Source organism: Cupressus sempervirens, chromosome 8 (genome assembly GCF_028749045.1).
Source record: "Cupressus sempervirens isolate cs-2001-9-10 chromosome 8, ASM2874904v1, whole genome shotgun sequence".
NCBI classification, from domain to species: domain Eukaryota; kingdom Viridiplantae; phylum Streptophyta; class Pinopsida; order Cupressales; family Cupressaceae; genus Cupressus; species Cupressus sempervirens.
In genome coordinates, this window is record NC_143125.1 from 811,811,771 (window position 1) to 811,836,752 (window position 24,982).

General features: G+C 35.7%; 1 protein-coding gene across 1 annotated transcript in view; it reads left to right on the top strand.

Annotated features, from left to right (window-relative positions):
• Positions 1-24,982, top strand: part of UPP (uracil phosphoribosyltransferase) — a 51,808-nt gene that overhangs the window by 26,357 nt on the left and 469 nt on the right. Inside the window, exons 5-11 of the mRNA XM_089795441.1 lie at positions 4,077-4,154; positions 9,461-9,542; positions 10,061-10,109; positions 24,167-24,228; positions 24,392-24,459; positions 24,619-24,674; positions 24,762-24,809. Of these exons, the coding sequence (XP_089651567.1) occupies positions 4,077-4,154; positions 9,461-9,542; positions 10,061-10,109; positions 24,167-24,228; positions 24,392-24,459; positions 24,619-24,674; positions 24,762-24,809 (443 nt within the window). The remainder of the gene's footprint in view (positions 1-4,076; positions 4,155-9,460; positions 9,543-10,060; positions 10,110-24,166; positions 24,229-24,391; positions 24,460-24,618; positions 24,675-24,761; positions 24,810-24,982) is intronic.

Below are 24,982 nucleotides of genomic sequence, written 5' to 3' on the forward strand. Positions count from 1 at the left end.
TGCATTAGGTTTTGATCTTTATTTTGCTCTTTGTGGATGATGTGGTCCTCTTGGTCTCCTCCCTTGAGGAGTTGCAAAACCTTCTTTATGGCCTTTCTTCATCTTGTGTCTCACGATAGTTAACAATGAACGTGGATAAGACTAGGGCGATGGTCTCACGACTTCTTGCCTCCACTTCTTCCAGGGTACGAAGATTAAGATCTTATTGCCCCACGAGTATTTGGGGGTCAAGTTCTCTTGCCCTTGTTTCAGTATGAGGCCTGCACTCCGACCCACATCAACAAAGCGTATGGCTCTTTGGCCCTTGTTGTGAGACACTTTTTCAGGACACAATGTCCAAGTCAACTTTTATGAACACTTTGATTAGACCGAATGTGCTCAAGGGCTTTGTGGTTTGGGGGGCCTCTTTGCTGGAGTCTGATTGGGCCTCGGCTGAGTGGGTTCATACACTTTTTCTTTGGTTCATTATCTATTGTTGGCAGATTACTCCACATAGTATTGTCTAGGTGGAGTTTGGGGCCCATCCTTTCAAGCTTGGCACCATCTTTGACTTGGTTTGTTTCCTACATTGCCTACAATGTTTCGTGGACTCCTCAGAAGGATGCCACAAATATTCCTACCTTGCTTACTGCTCCTCAGTGGATATTGCTTGTTTGGTCTCCATGGGGAGGTCTCATTGTTGGTTTGCTTAGGCTTCAACTCTCTAGGTTTTGTCAGGATTTACATTTAGGGGCCCATCCTTTCAAGCTTGGTAACATCTTTGAGTTGATTTGGTTCCTACATCGCCTATAGTGTTTCATGGACTTTTTAGAAGGACACCACATATATTCCTACCTTGCTTACTGCTCCTCGACGGATATTGCTTGTTCGGACCCCACAGGGAGGTCTCATTGTTGGTTTTCTCAATCTTCAACTCTTCTAGGTTCTATTAGGATTGACATTGATTGCCTTCCTCCTTACCACTCATTGGGTGCCCTTTCTCATCTATTGCCTCCTTGTCAGGAGTTGAATAGACACATCAGGATGGATATTTATAGACAATACATCCTCACTACTTGGGCTTGGGTTGGGGGCGTTAAACTTGACAATGGTTTTTTGTAATGAGCACTTTTTGGATATTCATGATGGGGTCATTGTTTTCTCCTTATATCTATTTCATAGTTGGTTGCATGTATTATGTATCTCTCTTAGCTCTTTCAGAGTGGGTTCTCATAGGCTCCACATTCAGTCCAACCATTAGTTGTTGAGTGATGATAGGACTTGCCAGCTTTGTGGTATGGGGGTGGCTTGGACTTAGACTTACTTCATTTTTTGCTGCCCCATCTACTAGAAGATAAAAGGGAGGTTCTATTGTTTGTTCAGATTGACTTAGTCTCTCCCTTCCTTTTTCAAATGCACATACCAGAGGTGCATCACTCTCTATCTTCAGGGGGCTTTAAGGCTCCAAGACTACTCTTTACAACAACGTTTCCACACGAGACTACACCCAAATCAGCTCATCAAATCATTCTTTATAGTGGTCTTCCCAGTATAGGGAACCGAGTGACCTCATAATCCTTCTTTGGCTACCCCCCGGGTTGTGCATCCTCGTAAATCCTCTACACATTTTTCCTAGAGGTTGATGACGACTTGGGATCTCTTCCTGCCATAAGGCCTATCCTTCGGTTTGGTTCTAGATTTCTTCCTAGTGATTCGAGGCTGCTAGTGGGATGGCTCAGTTTTTCTTTTCGGTTCCTTGCTTTGCTTTTGTTGTTTTGTTCCTTTCCTTGGACACCGTTTGATGCTCTTGCTATTGGCTTTCCTTTGGCTAGCTTTTGTAGTCCCTTGGACCTGCTTGTTGGTCTTTAGTTGGATATTAATAAATTTATCTTATCTTCTCTTATGATATTGAATATGAATGGTTATTTTGTGTATTGGAGTTTACATTGTTGTGCTTAGCAAGACATGTTTCCCTACTTCTTTTCGCATTATATATAATGGATCACTAAATGATATTGTAACATCCCTTGAAGTGTCATGCATAAAATGGATCTTTTATGAAGTGCACATGAAATTAATTGTGCCCCTGAATACAAGAGGAAAAATGTTGTTATGTTTACTGAGAAATACTTGTCTTGGAAAGGCATATGTTGGAAATTTTGTTATAGGGTACAAGTCAGTTCCAAAGAAATAATAAAGGGCCTTCATTGAGGATAATAATTGAGCAATCTGAGGTGCCATTAGAAAGAGTTGTCTTTAGGTGGCAATTTCAAGCATAAATTTGTTGGAAACATTTTTTAAGCATTGCAATATGAATAAAATAAAACCTTGTTTAGTTATATTCTGTCTCTTCTTTGACATGGCTTTCTGTCCACTCCTCGCAGACAGTGTTCAATACATGTAGTCATAATTTTCTCGATCTGTAAAAGAATGTAGTCATAATTTTCTCTTCACAGACCGTTTGTCTTTTTATTTGTTTTTGGCAAGCATTAAAGCATTTAGTTTTGCATAGTCATTGTAGTGTGCAATACTTATCCTTTTGAATGGTGGAAGATTAAATGAGTTTGGGAATTGGTCCTGTTATTTATCTCTATATGCTGGGTTTTCTTTTTTGCATTCATGGTTTACTCAGCTGAAGAGACATATGAAAGTGTTTTTTCTGGTACTTGAGAATCTGAAACAAAATAATCACACTGTTAATATAAAAACTGATCTTGCAACATACCATATGATGTACTAGATTGAGCACATTAAGAGTAATATTGTGAATGTCAGTTGTGGCTGGTGCAATGGAAATGGAAATGGATCTAGTCTATGATGCTGCATGATCTGCTTTTGAGTCTATAGGTGGCTTATAATACTATGGGACTATCTCATTTTCTATGTAAGAGGCACAACTGTGCTTCAAATGGGATGCGCCCCTCACTTGTGACCTCTCTTTCAAGAATACAAGTTCTCCACCCTGTTATTTATTGTTGACTTGCCCTAGGACATGTTTTTGTTATACTAAGGTGCTAGTAGGACAACAAAAGAAAGTATACCCTAGTTTTTGGTTGCGAACATTGCTACCATGCTTTATATTTTGGTCATCACTGTAGTTTTTGGCTTACCCTAAAGAGAAACCATACTGATAATCTATATGTAGAAGCAATCCCAGTAGAATTTTAAATGTAATAGAATGAAAATATTGTCACACCCAACACATAAGACAATTATCTGGGAAAACCTTTCAGGAAAACATCTAGCAAAAACATCGCTAACAATTTAACATTGAATTTGACCTTTCACAGTGCAAAACATATTTCTCGTTTGTGCCTAACCCTAATGATTGTGCAATTATTTATATGTATTTCCCTATAGAAAACCATTCACTATTATGTAAACCATGGGTAGAGAAACCACTTATAATGGGATCATAGCTGGGGCACAGCCCTGAGCATCACTTAGCATGACAGGGTGAGCATCACTTAGCATGACAGGGTGAAGGACTTGGTATGGCAAGGTGAAAAATATGCAAAGCAGATCAAACACATGTTCAGTATACTCATCTTGATTGCTTTGGTTTTCACAAAGACTTGCTGAGAATATGAAAATGCCCATTTTTATCTTTCTATATTAGCTATAACTTGCTTGCCTTTAATTATAAGGAGACCATAATAAATTGTGATTGCAGTTGCACTCGCCAGAAAGATAGAAATTTATTTATTTATTAATGTCCATGAATGACAAAGAATAGGCCAATGGGACTGGAATGTATGCTACAACAGTTAAATACCAGGGCAACAAGGGTCCTAGACAAATTCAAAAAAATAAAGCATCACGGGCAGAGATTTGTTCATTCTTCTAAACCTTTCAGGTGGTGATGTACTTACCTGATGTTTTGCATGCATTTTGAGTTATTCTGACTCACTGATTGGGCAAAGTTCAATTTGGCTGTCTCTTTCATGGCATTTTGTCTTGTGAACTACCTAGTTTGGAAGAGGTTTTGGGTTTGTTTCTTTTAAATTCATTCTTTCTGATAATTATATTGCTGGCTACAATAGATACTATATATTTCATATTTGTATAATCTCTGATATATCTGTTTTTTTATGCAGCCTACTGTCAGTGGAGAAATCCAATCACCGCTTGGAGTTGCCTCTGTTGAATTTGTTGATCCAAGAGAGCCTGTGACGGTCAGAAACTGGTCAATAAGAATTATTGCCTGCATTTATTTTAATTTTATCATTGCTTATCTAGATTTTTGTTTTACTGTGTATAATATTTTACAGAGGGTTTATTTTTCTTACAATATTTTTGGAATGTCCCCTTTGCGAAATAGAATTTAATGATAAATATTAATATTAAAATATAAATATAAAGAACAAAAATAAAATTACAATTATAATTATAAAAGAAAAAAATTACATATAACATGATTAAAATTCTGTTAAGTTTAATGAATTTTTATCAAGAGGCATAAAATAAAAAGTTTCAACTCCATCAAACATAAGATATAAAAGGGAGAATAGAACTTGATACTATACACATTTGCAAATCCTTTCATATACATTGGTATCAAATAAAGAATTAGATGAAAGAAATCTCTTAGAACTTAAGAAATTAGACAAACCTTTGAGAAATAATATAAGGGAGACAAAACCGTGGTATTAGAGTAATTGCAATTTGATAACTATAATACGTAATCCTAATTACAAAAGGAAAAAATTAGGGCAATCCCAAAAAGGGAACATTACAAACTCTCATGTGGAAGTAAGGTCAGCCTCCTTAAAAGTACTATTAATTGAGCAAAGAAAAGGGGGTGTTGTAATGTCTACATTTTTACACCATCTTGTTCCACGAGTGTTGGCTAGTTTTCAAGGTTTTTGTAGGTTTCCAAATGTGTTGCTAGAGTTCCAATGTTCTTGATGAGATCAGTTCTTACTTTGAATGGTTTCAACAATAGTCACTATGTATAGTAAGTGCTCTGCTCATTTGGAACAGATTTTCCTTGGTTTGTTCTCCTTAGCCTGCAAAGAACATTGCTATTTATATTAAGTGCGTGCTTGCACCACACCAATTTTTCTTTATTTGTGTTCTTTGGTCCTTAGAGAACGCTCCTAGTTATACTAAGCGTTTGCATGACATTAACTTTTTGGGTTTTATCTAGCTTTTTTTTCTTTGGTCCTTAATTGTTATTTATAATTTTATAGTATGTGCTTGTGTGGGCATAAATTATCATCTTTCAGCTTCAGTTATGTTTTGACATGATCGAATTTCTATCTCTGGTATCTTGGCAAATTTTGTAAGGTGATTGATATTATTTCATTGTATACATGAGAGTTATATGGCGACTTGAAATTATTTGCATTAATGTTAAATAATAAAGTGCTAAGTGGAGTTTGTGTAAGAGTCGAGGAAAAATCAACTCCATAGCTCCCAAGAATCACTTGTGTGCAAACTTGTCACAAAAGGAGAGAAGCAAAAAGCTATGGAGGTCAAAATTTCATAATCCACAAAAGAAGAGGTATTTTGATTTATGCAAAAGAAATAATGCAATAGAATATTCTAATTACAAGAGAGATCAAATCTACTATAGCTGATCAAAACCCTCAAAGGAAACCTAGGTTGCATAATAATAATTAATAAAAAAATAAATTATTATATGCCCAAAGTTCAGCTTAAGCAATAAAAGAGATAATAAGGGAATTAATAAGTAAATCAACATGATTTAATTAATAAGAAAAACAACTTATTACTCTAACACCCACTCTTAAGATAAACTTAGGGAGTAGCTAAAAACCTAGAAAGAACTACTAAAAGAAAATGGGTCCTTGCAACAAAGGATTGATTAGGTACCTAACTACAAAAGAGTCTCTGTAAAGCAAAGAAAAAGAGAAAACCCCATCGGAAAAATGTTCCTCAAACAAGAGGTGAAGACTAGTGAAGGACTGAAGAAGCCTCCAAACTAGAAAATATCCTAGAAAATAGGAACAAAGGAATGATCATGAAGAACACCATTGAAGCATGAAGAAGTTGCAAACATTGTCGAAGATTAACTGTTGATTTGGAGAACCTCCACTAAAATAGAACATGACCAAGAAGAGAAGACTATAAACTGCATGAGTGCCCTCAAATGACACTACTTGAATCAGAAGGCAAACAAATGAACTCTAAGATACACCTGACATAAAATACCAAAGCTTGAAGAGCTGATCAATTGAACCAAGGAAGCATTAAAACCAACACGAGAAATCCCCACCCCATAATGCGGACAAGGGAGAGGTGATAAGTACACTGAAATAGACGGTCAACAAGAATTGTATGATGAAGAATCGGGAACATCAAAGGTGCAAATAAAGGATATAATAGTGTCGTGGAAGGATCACTCAACACATATCATGAGGCTAATATCGTGGAAGGAACACTCACTTGACAAAGGTAGATGATAAATAAAAGTGAACATCAACCCCCCATGGCACTTTATAATTTAGTACATGTACAATAAGGCACAAGATGTGCTAGATCCAAAATATACAATGCATGGTGTCACTTTATCTCAGTGTGTTGCATAAAAAAATGGTTACAAAAATGTCCACAATGATCAGAAGAGACAAAAGGATGGAAAAAGAAAGAACAACCAAAGGCGAGTAACCCCACTCAATGAAAAAGATTCCCAAACCTTAAACATCCAAGATATTCACCAAAGTGTAGAAATACTAAAAAAAAAAAACTATACTTGGAGCAGAATTTGTCAAAAATTTCCATATCACTAGAAAGAGCACAAAACGGAGTCTGAATGGTCAAGTTGTGTCCATCTTTCTAATGATAAAAAGTTTTGCAAAACGGAGTCTGAATGGTCAAGTTGTGTCCCATGGAGTGCTAAAACAAATTACTAACCTTGACAACAAAGTATGCCATCAAAGAAGCAAAATTAAAACCTCAAACCTCTAAAAATGGATAGAGCTCAGAAAGAGCTTTTTGACAATATAAGATTTGTCAAAAAATGGCTCTGTATGCCCAAGATATGGCCAAAAAAAAGAAGAGGTGCTCCAAAAGGGGCTTGAAGGCCGTTAATGCAATGATTTGTAGCTTAAATTGATGGTTGTACCGTAAAAAACAACTAGCTTGAAAAAACCTACAGGAAAAATCATCTTGATGCCGAAAAATCAAAAAAGGTCTAGTGAAAAACCTTAAATTGTTGGAAAACAACTTAATGGCGCCCTAGTGGCACACGGGTAGTCGGGTGGTGGCAGGCCGTTGGTGATGTTTCACTTGGGTGGCGCCACAACGACAATGCTGGTGCGCATGGGCAGAGTGACATTTTTAATGTTGTTTGTGTTATTTATAACTAAAAAACCCTTAAAAAATCAATAATTTTTTTTTTCCACATCAGCTTGTTTGCCAAGGCCAAAAAAGACAAATTCTATATAGAAATAGGGTTTTTTAGGCTTTGAGCACATCTATGAGGTTGGTTTGTGCACAAATTGCCTAGAAAAAGTCGACCCCCAAATTCAACAATAATCATACTTATAAACCTTTGAAATTTGAAGGCCTTAGCTTCAAAAATTTCTTCAACAAATTTGAAGAGGAAAGGCCCAAAATTTCTCATGAAGAGAATAGGGGCATATAGATGTGGAGCTCTGAAACCATGTAAGAGTTGAGGAAAAATGAATTCCACAACTCCCAAGAAACACCTGCATGCAAACCTATTATAGAATGAGAGAAGCAAAAAGCTACGGAGGCCAAAAGTTCACGATCCACAAGAGGAGACATTTTGATGCAAAAGAAATAGTTTAATAGAATGTTATCATCACAAGAGAGATCAAATCTAATATATTTGATCAAAACCCTAAAAGGAAACCTAGGTTGCATAATAATAATTAATAAAATAATTGATTATTATATGCATAAAGTTTAGCTTAAGCAGTAAAAGAGATAATAAGTGACTTAATAATTAAATCAACATGATTTAATTAATAAGAAAAACACCTTATAAACAGTTTGGGCTCTCATTCCTTCATGGAGAGTTTCATACATTACAAGATGTTGGAATGAACAAAAAGGTTCTTTCGAGATTGAATGAGGACAAAAACCCTTGTTAAATACACTAGTTTCGGTGGTACACAATCATCTCTAGCTGGTTTGGTGATTTCACATTGGAAACTCATTGGTTTCACATGCTTTTCGGAATTGTAGTATGAAAACTGAAACTGTACATGATGCTCTTAATGATCCCCGTGCAATTGAGGGTTTAGGGCAAGCCCTAGTTGCAGAACCTTCTTTCGGCATTAAAGGGAGAAACTAGGAAGGGTTTTAATTTTTGGGTGATTAATCATACAATTTTCCATGGCATGACCACTAGGATATGATAGTTGTTTAAGGGTTTTTGCTGTTGGATATCCCTTGTGGAGTGACGATATTAAGGGTCTGAAGTTAATTTCATGCTTTCCTTGGCCATAGCAAACTGCCTTATTGCTGTCTTTTGTTTCTAGACCTTGGCAAGTACTTTTTGGCATCTTATTTGAGTGATTTGGATTGCTTGCAAGCCAGTTTGGTGGGAATCAGCTATATACCTAGTGCCCAGTTTTATTATTGCAGACTCTCTGAGCATGGTTTCAGTTTGGTAGATAAGGTTTTCCAGGTAGTGTAGGCTGAAAATTCATTCTGAGCAAGCAGGAGTGTTGGGTGTTGATGTGGAGAGTTTCTTTGACCTGCTTGATGCCTTTGGAGACTTGCATAATGGCTATCAAACACTGAATTTCAGATTGCATTTGACTGTAAACCTGGACTGCTGCAATATACCTGAAAGTGCATGTAATACTTCAGGCACTTCAAATTTGAAGTAGTTGGTTGTTCATCATGCTTTCGTTTCCTAATTTTGTTTCTAAAGGCAATAGACTCATGAACAGTGTAAGCATTTGAAAGAAGAGTGCGATGTACCAAATCAAAAATTGCATCAGCAGGAAACCCTCGTTCGCACTCTCAAAAAGTATAACTAGTGATACAGAAGTGACCTTTCAGAGCTTATGTTGGTTATGATTGAGTTTTTTGGCAAACAGATCCAAAATCTTTTAGGGGTGTACATTACAGTGTGAAGGGAAACCGAGGCTCTAATCAGCATCAAACTCTGCATAAGAGAATACTCAGCATTTGTTTAGCCTGGAATATGCACAAAGATGCATCAAGTGATAAACAATTGACCTTTAAGAATTGGAAACCAAAACCAGTGGATGGAACTTCTTAAAGGCATTGTTTGTACTATTCCAAAGCACTGCCCAATTCATCTCCAAGCCAGTTGTTGTAAGACTTCCATAGAGTAGATAATGCCAAGCTTTACATAATTAAGCATTATTTTAGGTTGTAGTATGCTAATACCAGTAAAAACGACTGAATTTTACCCTAAAGAAGTATGGATGTTTTCGGAGAACTTGGACTGAGTTAAGTCTTATCCTAGTTTAAAGATGCATCTTGCTAAAAAAGATTGCTTGGTTGATGGCAGATTGTACCTATTTTGAGGGCTGGTCTTGTATTGGCAGAGTATGCTACGTCCGTATTGCCTGCAACAAAAACATATCACATTGGTATGTATCAAAGTCTTTCCATTATTTGAAATTAGATCCAGTTTTATGAGGTGTACACGCACATGCAATGTCTACATAGAGGCTGTATCATAAATCAAAAACTCTTTTTATGTTTAAATGTTGGATCCATTGATCAAGTATTTTGGTTTTGTTCCTTCACAAGCTCTATAGTTTATGCATAAAAATCGTACTTTGTTAGGCATCTTTTAACTTTTCATATATCTGGCTTGGCTGCTGGCTAGAACATAAATGATGTAGTTAATATATTTGTAATCTATGCAAGATGTCATAAACAGCTTACAATATCTCATCTTTGCAGTCATAAAATAATTTTGTCCGTATGATAACAGATAAAGTTTACCCCTTCTGTCAAAATTGAGGCTAGGTCCAAATATGGGTTTTTCCATTTTTAAACTGTGTCCATAAGAAGTTCAATTTCACCATATGTTAAATTTTACATTGGACTTTTCACCTTTTTTTATCAAACCTATTCATGTAATTGTTCTTTGACCTTGCAGGGTTTAGTCGAGATGAGAAAACTCTTCAGCCACACTTGTACTTAAACAAGTAGGTTAATGTTTCATCTGTAATTACTGCTTGATCATATTGCTCGTTTCTAATGAGCACATAGTTTAATTTCATTAGTGTACAATATTTTTCCATATGTCCTTAGCCTCCTTCATGCAGTTTACATAATATTTTTTGAGTTAATTATGGTAGGATATGCAATTTTCTTCTCTTCTTTAATATATGCAGGTACAAAACTGATTGCTAGATAGATGTCAACTCTTCAACCCAATGAATTTTTTCCTTTTGGAGGAGTGACATTCCTTATTTTATTACATCCTTTCATTATTCACATGGTCTATTCTTTTTTCATCCTTCCTCCATATCCACTTTTTTTAGTATTTCATGTTTGAGGGGGTCGCAAGTCTTCACTTCATGCCTTCTGACCTTTTATTAAACTAAATAAAATTTTAATAATATTATATTTTATTTATATATTTGCAATTTTCTTCCTTAATATACGTGACTGATTGCTAGATAGGTGTTTCAAGGCTTGTGTGTTTTACATTTGAAGTTTCTAAAGAAATGCACAATATGCAGCTGAGGTTCTTTCATGTATATTTTATCCTTTTGCATAGTTGTCTGTATCATGTAGCTAAAAACTCCTAATATTCACAAGGCAGGCAAATATGATGTTCTGTTGTGTAAAAAAAGTTCTTTCTTGGCTCATGGTCCCATGAAGGCTCCTTAGCATATCCTACTCAAAAAATGGTATTTTAGTTTGCATTTTATCATCCTTTTCAATATTTGGCATGCTATGCTTAATTAAGTCCAGCGTGTCTTTCCAAATGGGATTATATTCTTCATGTGTATGTGTTTATTCCATGTTAGAAAGTAGTAGTATTTATACTAACTTCTTCATTTGATGTCTGGTGATGAAATATGAAAGCTTGTGGCACTGCAAACAAGTGACCTGAACTCTTAATGAGAGGTGCAATAAACATCAAGTGTCATTGATCATTAAGCAAGTAATCCATAGAGGTTTGCTGATAGTAATGTCATCTCACTGAATGATTAAATGAGAATGAGAAAGGAATGATGCATTGTATGATGTTTGTTAGCCACATTATTTAATTATTATACCGTGGTAGACTGAGGTACAAATATAAGATAAAACTTATAGTTGGAATGTATTGTTAGCATATTTATGTAAGCGTGCACAATTATAATTTAGTATTTTCCTCTAATGACCTGACCAGAAACAACCCCAATTTTGTCTTGAAATTTAACGAAGAAAACAAGAGCAAGAGGTTTAATAATTAGGTCAGCAGATTGCTCTTGAGATGTGAACAACAAAGATAAATGTCTTCAAGATCAATTTGTTTGGTGCAAGAATGAGAAGCTGTATGCTTCACAAACTTCAATAAATCTTGGTTATCACCGAGGGAGTGGGAAATCAGCCTAAGTTTGATGTAATTAAATTGCTTTACAACTTGTATTTACAATTGCTTTTAACTTTGTTCTAGAAGAAAATAATATTAGAATATTGTAGTGTTTCTTTAATGGTCATCTTAGTCAGTCGTTAGTTTATTAGGTAGTTTCTATTTTTGTCTCTAGTTTGCGACTGTTTTTTAAGAAACATTGTCTTTCTAAATAAATATAAGGACCTTTCAGCTCCTCTATTTAGTACAACATCATTTTACCATAACATGGTATTAAAGTGGGTCGATGGGATTTCTTAAAATTTGGTGATTTTTTGAAGAAATATTCAAGCCTCTTATGATTTGGATTTTTTTTCTAGAATTTGTTTTTGATTTGTTTAAATAAGAACCATTGGAGGTAATTTATGAACATATTGTGTTTTGTCTTCAAAGGTTTTTGCTGAAAATTGCAAGCTTGGTCATGAATTTTGATTGTGTGATTTGAATTTCCTAGCTTAAGCAAAAGTCTTTGATTTTCAAGGGTTGCATGTTGCTTGCATGTGCTTTTTGTGAGTTGCGTGTTGTTTGTATATGTTGTTTATCACTCGAAGTCTCGCGTTTTACGACATGAAAGTTTATTTGATGGGTTTTCACTTTTCATAAATTATCTCCCTTTAATCATTTTTGACGGAGTTTCATAATTTTTTCTCTAAAGTTTTTTTGTCAGGTTTTTCATGATTTTTTTCCATAAAAAATCTTTGCTGGGTGTTTATAATTTTTTACCTTAAAAAATTTCTAATGGGTTTTCATAATTTTTTTCCTTAAAAAATTTCTGATTGGTTTTCATAATTTTCTTCCTTTAAAAGCTTTTAGATGGGTTTCAATAATTGTCCCTTGAATTTTTTTTTTTGGGTCTACAATATTATTCTCAAAAATTAAGGGTTTACTCTTTTCAAGGAGGGCAAAGAGGTTCCTAAAAAGGTTTTACCATTTTTTTTCCTCAAAAATGACGTTTTGTATGTTGACCGATGTCTTAGATTTGTGCCTACTAGTTGTTTGGTTTTTTAATTTTATCGTCAAAAATCATTTTTTAATTCTGTAATTCACAAAGTTGTGTGGGGTTCCTTTGTGAGTTTTTACCTTTTTTTTCTAGAAAAACGATGATTTGTAATTTGGTTGTAATTTTTTTCTCAAACATATTGACTTTTTGCAGTCTGTTATGGGGCATTGTGCTATTCTGCAAAAAATTGGAGGATTTTGCCTCAAAATCATGGTAGTTGTTCTTAGTGTGTGTCTCTTGTAATAGGGAGGGAAAACTTTGTATTCCAATATTAGGTTGGACATTTTGTGATGATTTTTGTAGATTTTGGGAAAGTTAGTGGAAAACTCATCTCAGTGGCAAAGTTAGTGGCAAACTCTTGTCTCTATTTGCAGAACATTTCAAAGAAGTGGGCAGCCTTCTCTGTTTTTTCTAAACAGATTATGGCTACTCTTGGTTAGTGACAAACTACAGATCCGGGGAGGGTCTCAACAATAGTTGAATTTTAATAATTAATGACTGCAAGACATGTATAGTCTTTTAAAGGGTAATTAGACGATGACCATTAAGAGAGAGTATTAAATGTTTCTATAATGGTCATCTTAGTTAGTCTTTAGTTTATTAGGTAATTTCTAATTATGTCGTTAGTTCACGATTATTTCTTTTAGAAACATCATCTTTCTAAATCTCTCTGAGGCATTTTCATCTTCTATGTTTACAACATTGATTTACCATAACAAGTAAAACCATAATGTGCAAAAATTTATTTTGCCACAAAGCAACTTATGAATCCAAGGAAAAGATGCATCTAATAGTAGACAGTTGATTATCCACCAAACCTTCCTAATCAATGTCTATATATCCTTTAGAATCTTTATATTTTCATAGGCGATAAGAATAGATTATGGTGCTTTTAGTAAAACTGCATAGATTTTTTTCAATCAATGTCTTAGATAACACTCCTCATTCCATCATCAGGAAGAGGAAGAAATAATTTGACAATCTTGACATGATTTTTAAATGCAAATCAGCAGTATTCTTTGAAACGTTTGTTCTCAACTTCTCATGAAGCTTGTCTTTGAGATGAATTCCCCCCAAGAAGGGTATTGATTAGAATAATGATGTTTCTATCATCCTTAAGAATAGAGTATGATGCTTTAGATAAAACTGTGTAGAATCAACCTTTTGAATCATACTTTTATATCCAAAAATCTGTTGTCCCCTAAAAGATTTTGCCAAGGTCAAGAGTACCTTTTATATATCATAGAAGGTGCATTGTTGGTGTTGAAGAGTGAGCTTCAGTTTTGTGAAAAATCAAGAACAATAGCTTACAAATATTAAAGTAGAGATCTAGTTGAGTGTACAGAAGATATATCAGGCTGCCCCCCTTGTTTTCTGAGAGATCCATGGGTTGGAGATGAATCATCATAGGTTGACAACTTCAAATAGACCTCCATAGGTGTAGAAGAGGAATTGTAATCTACTATCGCACTCTCTTAGTATATTCTCACTTGAACAATGAAAATGAGATGGTCATGTTGCTAGAAGTCAACTAGGCAAAATTGTAAGGAGCACAAATTAGTCATGTCAAAAGTCGCACACATATCTGATTTCACTTGTTGAAGAGTGTGGGCTCTACTACTTAATTATGGCAAGATCGTCAACATATGCACTAAGCATTAATATATCTTCACCATTGCTTTTGACATTATTCAGGAAAAAAATGGATTTTCAAAAGAACATAAAAAACAATAATAAAAGGAGACAACCCATTTTTAACTCAAGGGCATTTCGATAGCATAGAGATATAGAGAAAATAAAATAGAGTTTAACCCATAAATTATAGAAAACAGATTTTTGTCATTTATATTCATATTGCTGATGACATAGGTGAGTATTCAATTAACATTTTGAGAGGAAGTCACCAAAAAGTTATCCAAGTCTGAGATCAAAAATATTAGTAAAGTCTTTGAAGTGAGATCAAGTTCAACATTTATCAGACTTTTTGAAATGGCATTCACCAAATAATTGTTTAAATCTGAGGTCAAATATTAGTTGGCTATGAAGCATCTGAGATCAACATCTATCAGAGTTTTTAAGAGGGCAATCACCAAATAGTTGAAGTTTGAGATCAAATATTAGCTAATTCTATGAAGTAACTGAGATAAAATTATTAGGGATGGAAATTATTAAGCAGTGATCTAGCTACTGTTAGTGTTTTAGTAAAAGTGGAAGCCATCTTGAAGCGATCCAAGACTTTCATTGTGATTGAGACAAGGAGTTTCTTAAGGGTGATTCAATATTTGAGAAAGCTTATGGAACCATATTTCACAATTGCAATGCTTTATATACCACAATGACAATTGGTTAGTCCTTTATACAGAGTGGAATTCAACAAAAGGCATTTATTTAGTTCAAGTAAAAGCTTGACAAGCCACTAGTTTTGGCAATGCCTAGCTTGCAACCACTATTTTAGGGGGAGACAAATGTTAACAATAAAATAAATGTAGTAATTAAAAATTAAAAATCATATATATTTATTAAAAATTGAATATATTAATTATATATAAAAAATTAAATATTTACATTATGGAAAAGTTGAGGTGAAGTGGAAAGTTTGGAGGGGGAAGAGGGCCCTCTTTACTTCCCAGTACAGGTCATTAATGGCCTTTGCATCTCCTGGTGGCGTCGTTAATTCCGCTTCTTTATCTTCGAAGGATTTCCCACCCATTAGCAATGTTGCAATCAATTCGTCTCCAAACCTTTCCACTCTCGTGTCTAGTGCTCGTAAAACTGTTTCTCAATGACCTGCAAATCATGGACAAAAGTCACAAGGAGGTGCCACACAAAGCCAAGGAGGAAGAAATGCGACCTTCAAATAGGCGTTATAAGGATCTCGAGCCATCTTAGTTGACGCCAAGTTTCTCAGGTCCCAGCTAGGTGTTGTTGCCCAAGTGGAATGAACTGGAGGTAAGAACCTAGCTCTTCCTAATTTCATAATTAGACCTAATGGCCAAATGCAGCTAGAGTTGTGTAAGGAGAAAGATAGGCTTAGATATTGCACTATTTTTTTTGCTGCGATGGATGTCAGTAATTTTCCATCTAGGAATTTTTTGAATGATTGGCTCCTCAAATTATGGGGGCAAAAATTAGGGTTTCATTATTCATTTTGTCGGATTGTTCAAAAGGGCATGTTTATTTTGATTTTTGCTAACCTTGAATCCCAAAAAGCTATTGTGGAACAACAGTTCTAGAAAATGGGTAGTTGCGAGTTTAGAGCCCTACCATGGTCCTTGGATGCTATTAATGTTGAAATTTTGGCCCTCTCAAGCCCAAAATGGGTCACGGTTAGCAAACTCCCTCCATTGGTTTGAAATTTCATGCCGCAGTTCTTGGAGCCAATTGGCAAGGTTTTAAGATTTGATCATTCCAATACTCTGATCCCTAACTCGGATTTGAGAGTCTTGCTTTTTATTTGCTCTAGTATTGAGGCCTCAAATAACATTTGCTTGGACCTTGATGACTACCCTATCATTTGTCAAATATCTTATATGGGAGGACTTAATGCTTGCTATTTATGTAGGAGAGAGGGACAAAGAAGGAAAGAGTGTCCAATTTTTAAAGAAGAAAGCCCCTCCTCAGACACCCTCTTCTGCTCCTAAAGCACCCCTGAAGCTCAAATATTTTGTTTGTGTAGTTGACCTGTGCTCTGACCTCAATCTCCCCCAAGTGGTCCCTGCTAATCAAGATTGGATGAAGGATGTTGATAAGCTTTGTGCCTCCTTAGATAACCTAAAAGGCCAATTCTCTAAAACCTCAAGTGACCCAGTGATCCATAAACCTCAAGCCTATTTGGAAGAATTGGAAATTTTGCCTTAGGCCCAAAATATGGACTTTGGCCTTGGCCCTAAGCCCTCTGGGCTCTGCTCTACCCCTCTTAATGTTCAAAAACAATTGTCTCTTAAAAGCATCAAAGAAAGGGCCCAACACCTCAAACGTGTTGGCCCAACACCTCAAACGTGTTTCCTCACTATTTGCTATGAAATCCTTTTCTATTCCCATTTAGGGGAAAAGTTTTGCCTGCATCTCCTTCAATTGTCGCTCCTTCAGAGGTTGTTCAAGCTTGCCTTGGGGTTGAGGATGGCATTGATTTAGGGGAACCTCAAATACCAAAAAAAGATGATTGCTGACTTATTGAAGAGAGGCTAAATGATTATGCTCTGGTAGTAATTCCAGCAGCTCCTCCCTTGCCTCCCCTTTCAGACAAGTGGCGGTTCAAATTTGATTCTAATAGGGCCTTGATAACCATTGATCAATGTCCTCGAGAGGGTGACTTCTCTCAAGAGAAGAAGGTGTAGGCAGGTGTTTCCTCAAGAGAGGGAATAGGGGAGGATTCTAATGTGAGGAAACAAGATGAGCCTGGCTATTTTTCTTTTAAAGCTATTATTAAAGAAAGGAAGAAGAAGAAACCTATAAAGTTAGACCCATTATTGCTCATAAAAGGTGAAGTGGTGAAAAGGAAGAGAGGGAGGTCTCACCACTTTGAAAGTAACCCTAAGTCCTCCAAGTTGGCTAGAGAGAAACTCCCTGATTGCTATAGAGGATTCCACTCTCCTATGGTAATTGACAAGTAAATTCAAATGATGGATAATCCAAAATTAGCTTCACGGAATGTCAGAGGGTTAGAATCCTCTGATGGAAAATATTGTGAAAAGCTTCCTTAGATGGGTGAAAGAAATTGATATCTTGTTGCTACAAGAAGTGAAAGTTGCAAGCTTTGCGCTTGATATAGCATTGAAGTGTATTTGGCCTTTTCTACCAAATATCCTAAAGGCAAAGGCGGTTCTTCCATTCTAGTAGGTCCTAGGTGGAAGAAGGCAGTTAAGTAGTGGGGTTGCTCTCCATGTAATAGAGCGACTTGGGTTTCCTTCCAATTTGGTGACTTTGAATTTGGGATTTGTTTAGTCGACGTACCCAGTGGCTCTCAGCTCTTCCTAACCTCCCTAGCCGGAGATTTCAATATGGTAGAAAGTGCTCAGGATAAGTGTGGAGGGATCAAATTTGAATGGAAAATCAATGGGCAATATGTTTGGAACAAACTAATTAGTAAACTTAATCTCATAGATCCCCTAGCTGGTATGGAAAATCAGTCTGAGAGTATCTGGTATACATGGTAAAATCAGCAGAAAGGTGACAGAAGGATCTATTGTAGATTAGATAAGATTTACTAAATTACTACAATAAATACATGTTTAGTTGTTCCAAGCCTTGAGGGGATAATCTTGTCCAAGTTGTTCCTTTCTCCCTCTTTGATCATCATCCTATCACTGCTAATATCTTCATAATTGGGCACCCTAATCTGTCTGCTATTAAGCCCATCTCTTTTGCTCTCAATGCATCTCTCCTTGAGGATCAAGATGTTTTCGCTGCAGTCAAAATCATCCAGTGGTACAACTCCTTAGTTTGTCAACATGATGACCCTTTGAGCAAGTGGAATCAAAACTTCCACTCTTGGCAAAACCTCTTTAAGATAGTTGGCAAGAAAAAAGCCAAAGATGCTAGAGCTCAGAAGTATAAACTGATTTCGTTTTTACATGAAGCTGAAGTCTTTGTTCAATCTCAACCCTCTAATGACGAACCAATAGAGTCATTTGCTAGGGCAAGGCACAACCTTAGGAAATTGCAGTCTAGGAGAGCTCAAGGAGCTAGGGTGAGGTCAAGACTTAATTGGTTGAAAATGAGGGACAGAGGATCCAAATTCTTCTTGTAGTTCTTGAAATCCAAAGAAGCCAAGGACAAAGTTGAGTGTTTGTATGAGGATGGTGAAAACATAACTAAGCCTGAGGCTATTCTTGGATCCTTTGCAAGTTACTATAAGACCTTGTTGCAATCAGAAGTTGATGGCTACAAAATGAAAGAGGAAAGGAGAATTCGTTCTATTATCCCTAGAAGAGTCTCAAAAGAAAATTCCTTATTTCTAGATGCTCCTATCAGTGTAGAAGAAATCAAAAGGGCCATCCAAATCATGTCCAAGGACAAGGCTCTTGGACCTGATCGCTTACCAGCTGAATTTTTTAAGGTCAACATAGATTGGGTGTGCCATGAGTTTAAATGCCTGTATGAATTTGCCTTATCTAGAGGTTCATTAAGGCAGGAGATTAATGCAGGTCTTATCAAATTGATTCTCAAAGGAGAGGATAAAACTCATTAAGGATTGGAGACCAATCACTCTCCTCAACGTAACCTACAAGATACTTGCTAAAATTCTGTCAGCAAGAGTTGAGAATATCCTTCCCAAGGTCATTAATCCTAGATTAACTGGCTTCATAAAAGGGAGCTACATACTGAAAAACTTGATTATTTGCTGGGAAACATTGGATTGGGCTAGAGCTTTTGGACAAAATGTTGGGATGCTTCTTTATTGACTATGAAAAAGCTTATGACAGGGTTGAGTGAATCTTCATCCTAATGATGTTGAATGCTCTTAGCTTCCTTCCCTCAATCCTTTTTCCACATGGTGGCCACCTTGATGAAAGATGCTAGAGCTGTTGTGGAAGTTAATGGGGTTAGATTGGAATACTTTGATTTCTCTAGATCTATCAAACAAGGCTGTCCTTTGGCCCCATTCTGTTTGTTATTGTTGCTGATTCTCTGCCTTACCTATTGAGAGACAATTTGCTTTCCCCCAAGTTCCATGGCCCTGTTCTTCCAAATCAAGAGGAGATTTCTAATGTCCAGTTTGCAGATGATACAACCATCCTCTTTGTTCTAGAGGAAGAAAACATGGAGCATCTAATGAAAAAACTAGACATTTTTTGTTCAACTTCAGGCAACACGATTTTTATTTCTAAGTCTATCCTACTAGGATGGGATGGACAATCTCCAACATGGTGCAACAAGTATAACATTGGCTAGGGAGGACCAAATCATGTTGTCAGATATGTACGTATTCCCTTTGCTGTCAAGCCTAATATCAACAATATGTGGATATGTATTAATGAGGTCACTACAAAACTTAACAAGTGGAAATCTTCTTATCTCTCTCTGGCTGGCAGAATACAAGTTTGTCAGAAAATATTATCTTCATGCACAATGTATTTTTCCTCAGCTTGGTTATTTAATGTTGGTCAATTTGACTTCATTCAAAAAATCATCTGTGACTTCCTCTGGTCTGACAGGAGAGGGGGCAAGGTTGGTCATGTTGTTAGGTTGAATTGATGCACTAAAAGAAAGGAAGTTCATGGATTTGGGTTGAAGGATCTTAGGATGCAAGGTATTGCCTTAGCGGCAAAGTGGACTGCCAAAGCTGCTGAAGGGTGTGAGCCCTGGAAAGTTCTCATTAGGAGTAAGATCTGCAGAGGTCATCCTTGTCGAGCTCGGTTCTGGAGTGGCTTGGATACATTTGATCTTTTGTCTCTAAAGGTCCAATGTATTCAAGTCATTATGGAAGAGCTGGACTAGTGTTAGACCTTTTCTTGGATCCATTTAGAGATTTGAGGCAGGCAACATTTGGTGTGGACAAGGTTGTATGTGGTGGAATCTTTAAGAATAATGATAAACCACTTGCTCTTGTTTAGGGTAGCTATGCTAAAAATGGGCTCAAGCTAGTATCGGTGTTTAATGATATTCTCAAAGCTGGATCACAATTAGAGGGTAGCTTTGCCTGGGGGGTTTGGGGCCTATTTGGTTTTGTCCAAGATGACAATTTTTTTTGTGCATAACATTATTTCTATACTATCCTCTATTATCCTCTGGCTTATTTGGAAACTTAGGAATAATGATATTTTTCAAGGTAGAGCTAGGATTCTTACTAAGTCTCTGAGGAGACTCACATTTCCTGATGTCGCTATACAAGTTGCTGTTGTGTTCAAGTTGAAGGAGAGCACTTTCCTTAAGATCTTACAGGAAGGGAAAGGGCTCGTGGAAAAGAAAGACCTTGCCCATGGATATACTACGAGGAAAGATGTTGATGAATTTAACATCCCATTGGCCCAGCTCATTTAGAAACTTAAGGAAGGTAGCTGGAAACCCAAGGAGCAGGAAAGAGACATCCCTGCAAACCTGTTTATGCCATCCCCTCTTCACTTCACCACAATTGAATCTAGGAGCGAAGAAGAAGAAGAATTTATCTGCTGTTCTTTTTTTTATCTCATGTTGTGTTGTATTAAGATGCATTAATGTAACTCTCCGCTATCACCCATGCTGACTGATATTTTTGTATTGGGTGGGACATTTCATTTCTTTTTGTAAACCCGGTTGATGGCAGTTTAGTACCTATATTGTTGCTACTGTTAGATATACTTTCTGAAGTACTGTTATATGGTTGAAATGCAATAGAAAAATATATATACATTATAAATTTTAGATTATTTTAAATTAGTAAACAACGACCTTTTAAGGTTTCGAACACTCCACAAATTCACACAACAACCCAGCATAGGCACAAAGCTTGCAAGCACGATGGCTCAGCAAGGTTTTGAATCTTGGTGCCAGCCTCAACAACAAAGTGTATCTATTAATATATATTTATAGTCAATAATAATTTTAATATTAAAACTTCATAATAGCAATTATAAACTATTGGGAACCGCTCCTTATATAATAGTGCATAATAGTTATAGTTTAAAAATTAGTGTATATTAAATATACACTTGTCTGCATCAGAATCCATATAGCAGGGTGTGCAGAAAATTCTAGTTATATCAAAGCTGAGATTTAGAGAAAATTTATGCACTACTTTAACACATTCTCACATGCCTTGTGTGATTGAGGATGATTGAGGCCCTTTCAAATCCAATTACTGCCATTTCCCCTCCCTTCTCTTGTTTAGAGTTTTCCAAAGATTGAAAAGAAATTTAAGGGACAAAACAAAAATTGTTTCCGCATCGATTTTGCACTGGCTTTAATTCCATCTTGGAATTGGCACTTGCTCCTCCCCTCTCTTGTTTAGGGTTTTCCAAAGATTGAAAAGAAAACGAAGGGGAAAAATAACAAATTGTTTCCACATCAATTTCACACTGACTTTTATTCCGTTCTTATATTTGGCCCTACTTTAAGGGATTTGTTAATTCTTGAGTTTTTCTAGAATTTTCCAAGTTTTTGTAATAATTATTTTCACTTAATTGCCAGTTTTAGAGATTCTAACATGATTTAATGCATTTAAATGTAAAAAATCATTGAAAACTTGAGTCAACTTTTTTTGGGGGGTGGGGGAATTGGCTAGCTCCATGATTTGTAATTAGTTGGGTATAATTGTGTTCATTGCTTCTTTGGCTTTAACAACTTGTAATACAAACACCCTACTTTAATTCTTGACACATTATTTTAGCTAATATATAATGAATCTAATGATGTAATATTCCTAACACCCATAATAAATATGTGAGTACTAAATTATGTGTACACTCAACTCCTAACACAACACACAGGTCTCATAAAGGCTTATGACCACTAACAAGAGACGAAACTCATGCAACTATAGGGTATCTTACATTTCATGTAAATCTGATTTCAATCCAATTTGAGGTAAGGTCCATCAATTAAAGTTGAACCATCTTGTGTTATAAGAAGCAGGTGATGTGGTAACTAGCCAATGTGGGGATTTTACTAGCCAAGCACTATTAAACACCATTTCACATCTTAGTTCAAGCAATTGGGTAGAGATATTATCGTGCTTGTAAAAACATTGGTTTGGGATATAAATGGTTCTATGGAATTGAATCTATTATGGTAAATTGATGTTTTTGTAGTTGTATTAAAGAAAGGAGATGAGAGCTCTTTATATAGATTTACAAAGACGATATTTCTAAAAGAAACAATTGTGAACTAAAGACATAAATAGAAACTACCTAATAAACTATATACTAACTAAGATGACTATTAAAGAAACATTATAATACCCTCCCTTTATAGTCATTGTCTAATTTCTATCTTTTGGTCACAAATTCTTCAAAATATTCTATTACTGCTGAGATCCTCCTTGGATCTGCAAAATGTCAATGACCAAGAGTAGCCAAAATCTATCCAGAAAATAATAGAGACGAGCATGCCACTAAGATGAGTTGGCCACTAACCCTCCCAAAATCAGCAAAACATCCTGATGTTGGATAACAAAGCTACTTTTCCTTGGATACAGAGACAAACACTGAGAACAACTAGCACATTTTTGAGGGAGAATCAATGAACCCTCCAAACTTTGCACATGAGTATGATGCCCCAAAACAAATTGCAAAAAGCCACGATTCTTTAAGAGAAATAAAGACACGTGATTTTTGTGGTGAAAATTTGATCAAAACCATAAAACAGAATTCGAGACGGGAGTTGGAGAATATAAAGCTGGTAAAACCCAGCATATAATTTTTTTAAAAATAGGAAAAATTTATATACCCACTAGATAATTTTTGAGGAAAAAATTATAAAGCTACAAAGGAGTCCTACACAACTTTCCGAATTAAAAAATCAAAGTTTTTTTGAGGGAAAAAATTATGAAAATCCATCAGATATTTTTTCAAGGGAGAAAATTATGAAAACCCATCAGATTTTTTTCAAGGAAAAGTTTATTAAAACCCATCGAAGAAACCTTTATGCAACAAAACATGAGACTTCGCATGGTAAAATAGCACCTACAAGTAGCAAAATGAAAATGCACATGCAAGCAATGTGCAAGACTATGCAACTCACATGCAAATACATGCTTGCTTGCTCTTTCATCCTAATGATGGATCACGTTGTGTGATTCAAAACGCTGATGGTAAAAATCTCAACACAATCTAGTACAGAAGCTAAGTACCATGACTTTTGCTCAAACTAAGAAATTGCACAATCAAAACCCTCAACTAGGCTTGCAATTTTCAGCAAAAAATTTCGAAGGCAAACTAAAAATTTCATAAAATACCTCCGACGATTTTTGTTTCACAATCGAAAAACAAATTTATGGAAAAAATTTCAGATCAAAAAAGGCTCAATTTTTTCTTTTAAAAGTCACCAAATTTAATGAAATCCCACCAACCTACTTTGATAGCATGTCCTTTGTATTAAACAAAGGAGATGAAAGCTCCTTATATAAATTTACAAAGACAATGTTTCTAAAAGAAGCAATCATGAACTAAAGACAGAAATAGAAACTAACTAATAAAGACTATGATGGCCATTAAAAGACAATATAATATTGTATAGAATGCTTGTTGTAAAAGTTATCTGGAGACACGAGATTGCAAAGATGATTACATATTTATAATAGCCAATGAGCTCAGCTGTATCACAACCTTTTCACATGGACAATCATTAAGCATTGGAAGTTCATTGAGCTGGCTTGTCCATGTGATCAAGTCACAAAGTAAATAAACTATATGAGAGATGCTAAAGAGAATTTCTTAGTGTGGGAATGATTTTTAAACATTTTTATGCAGCTTGTGACTTCGCCAATAATTTTTATTTCTACCAGTTTCTATTTGTAGCTGGTAGTTTGTGAATGGTGGTTGGTTCTTCTGAAAACTTGTTTATAAAATGATGGATGGTAAGGATAGAAAACACATGTCAATATCCTTTGCCTGTTTGATCAATGAATTAGTTTTTTTTATGTGAATGATTCTCTATAGGCACATGTTTTTCAGGTGCGTTTAGTAAGTCATCTTGCTTTATGTTTATTTATGTATCAGACTACCAGATAAATTACCTAAGGAATCTCTTGTACTTGTTGTTGATCCAATGCTTGCAACAGGTATGCTTAATTTTGAAATATCTTTTTGTCACACTGTTTTTTTGACAGATCTCTGCTTGCAACTTTTCTGCTAGTATACATCTAATAATTTTGTGCATATCCTAAGACTGATTCTACATATTATCATTATTATGGTCCACTTATAACTTGAAAACTACATCAGGAGGGACAATTGTGGCTGCAATTGATCTGTTGAAGGATAGAGGAGTCGATCACAAGAAAATACGAGTGGTATCTGCCTAGCTTGTGCATCTTGCTTATGTTGATTATTAACAAGGAAAAGTAGTTCTATTCGAGATGCCTGAACTGTTTTTGAATTCACGAAGTCTGTCCTGTGTACCAATATGATACCACCATTTAGGATCCAATTAATATATGTTTCACAAATAGGTTTCTGCAGTGGCTTCTCCTCCTGCCTTGCAAAAGCTAAGTGAGAAATTTCCTGGGTAAGTTTGCAACATTTTAGCTGATTTTACTTTTGATCAATCGAGGAGTTAATATAGTCAGTTACAATGTTATTTTGTTTTTTCCAGGCTTCATGTATACACTGGCACCATCGATCCAAAAGTTAATGAACACGGGTATTCTCTTGAGCAATTCTTCATGGTTTCTTCATTTCTCGCCATAGCCTAATGCTTAGCTTTGTGCAATTATGCATAAGTTCCTAACTTTTTAACTGATATTAGGTGGCCCTTCAATTGAATTGTACATAGTTTTGAGTCTCACTTAAATCAAGTGATCAGATTGCTTATCA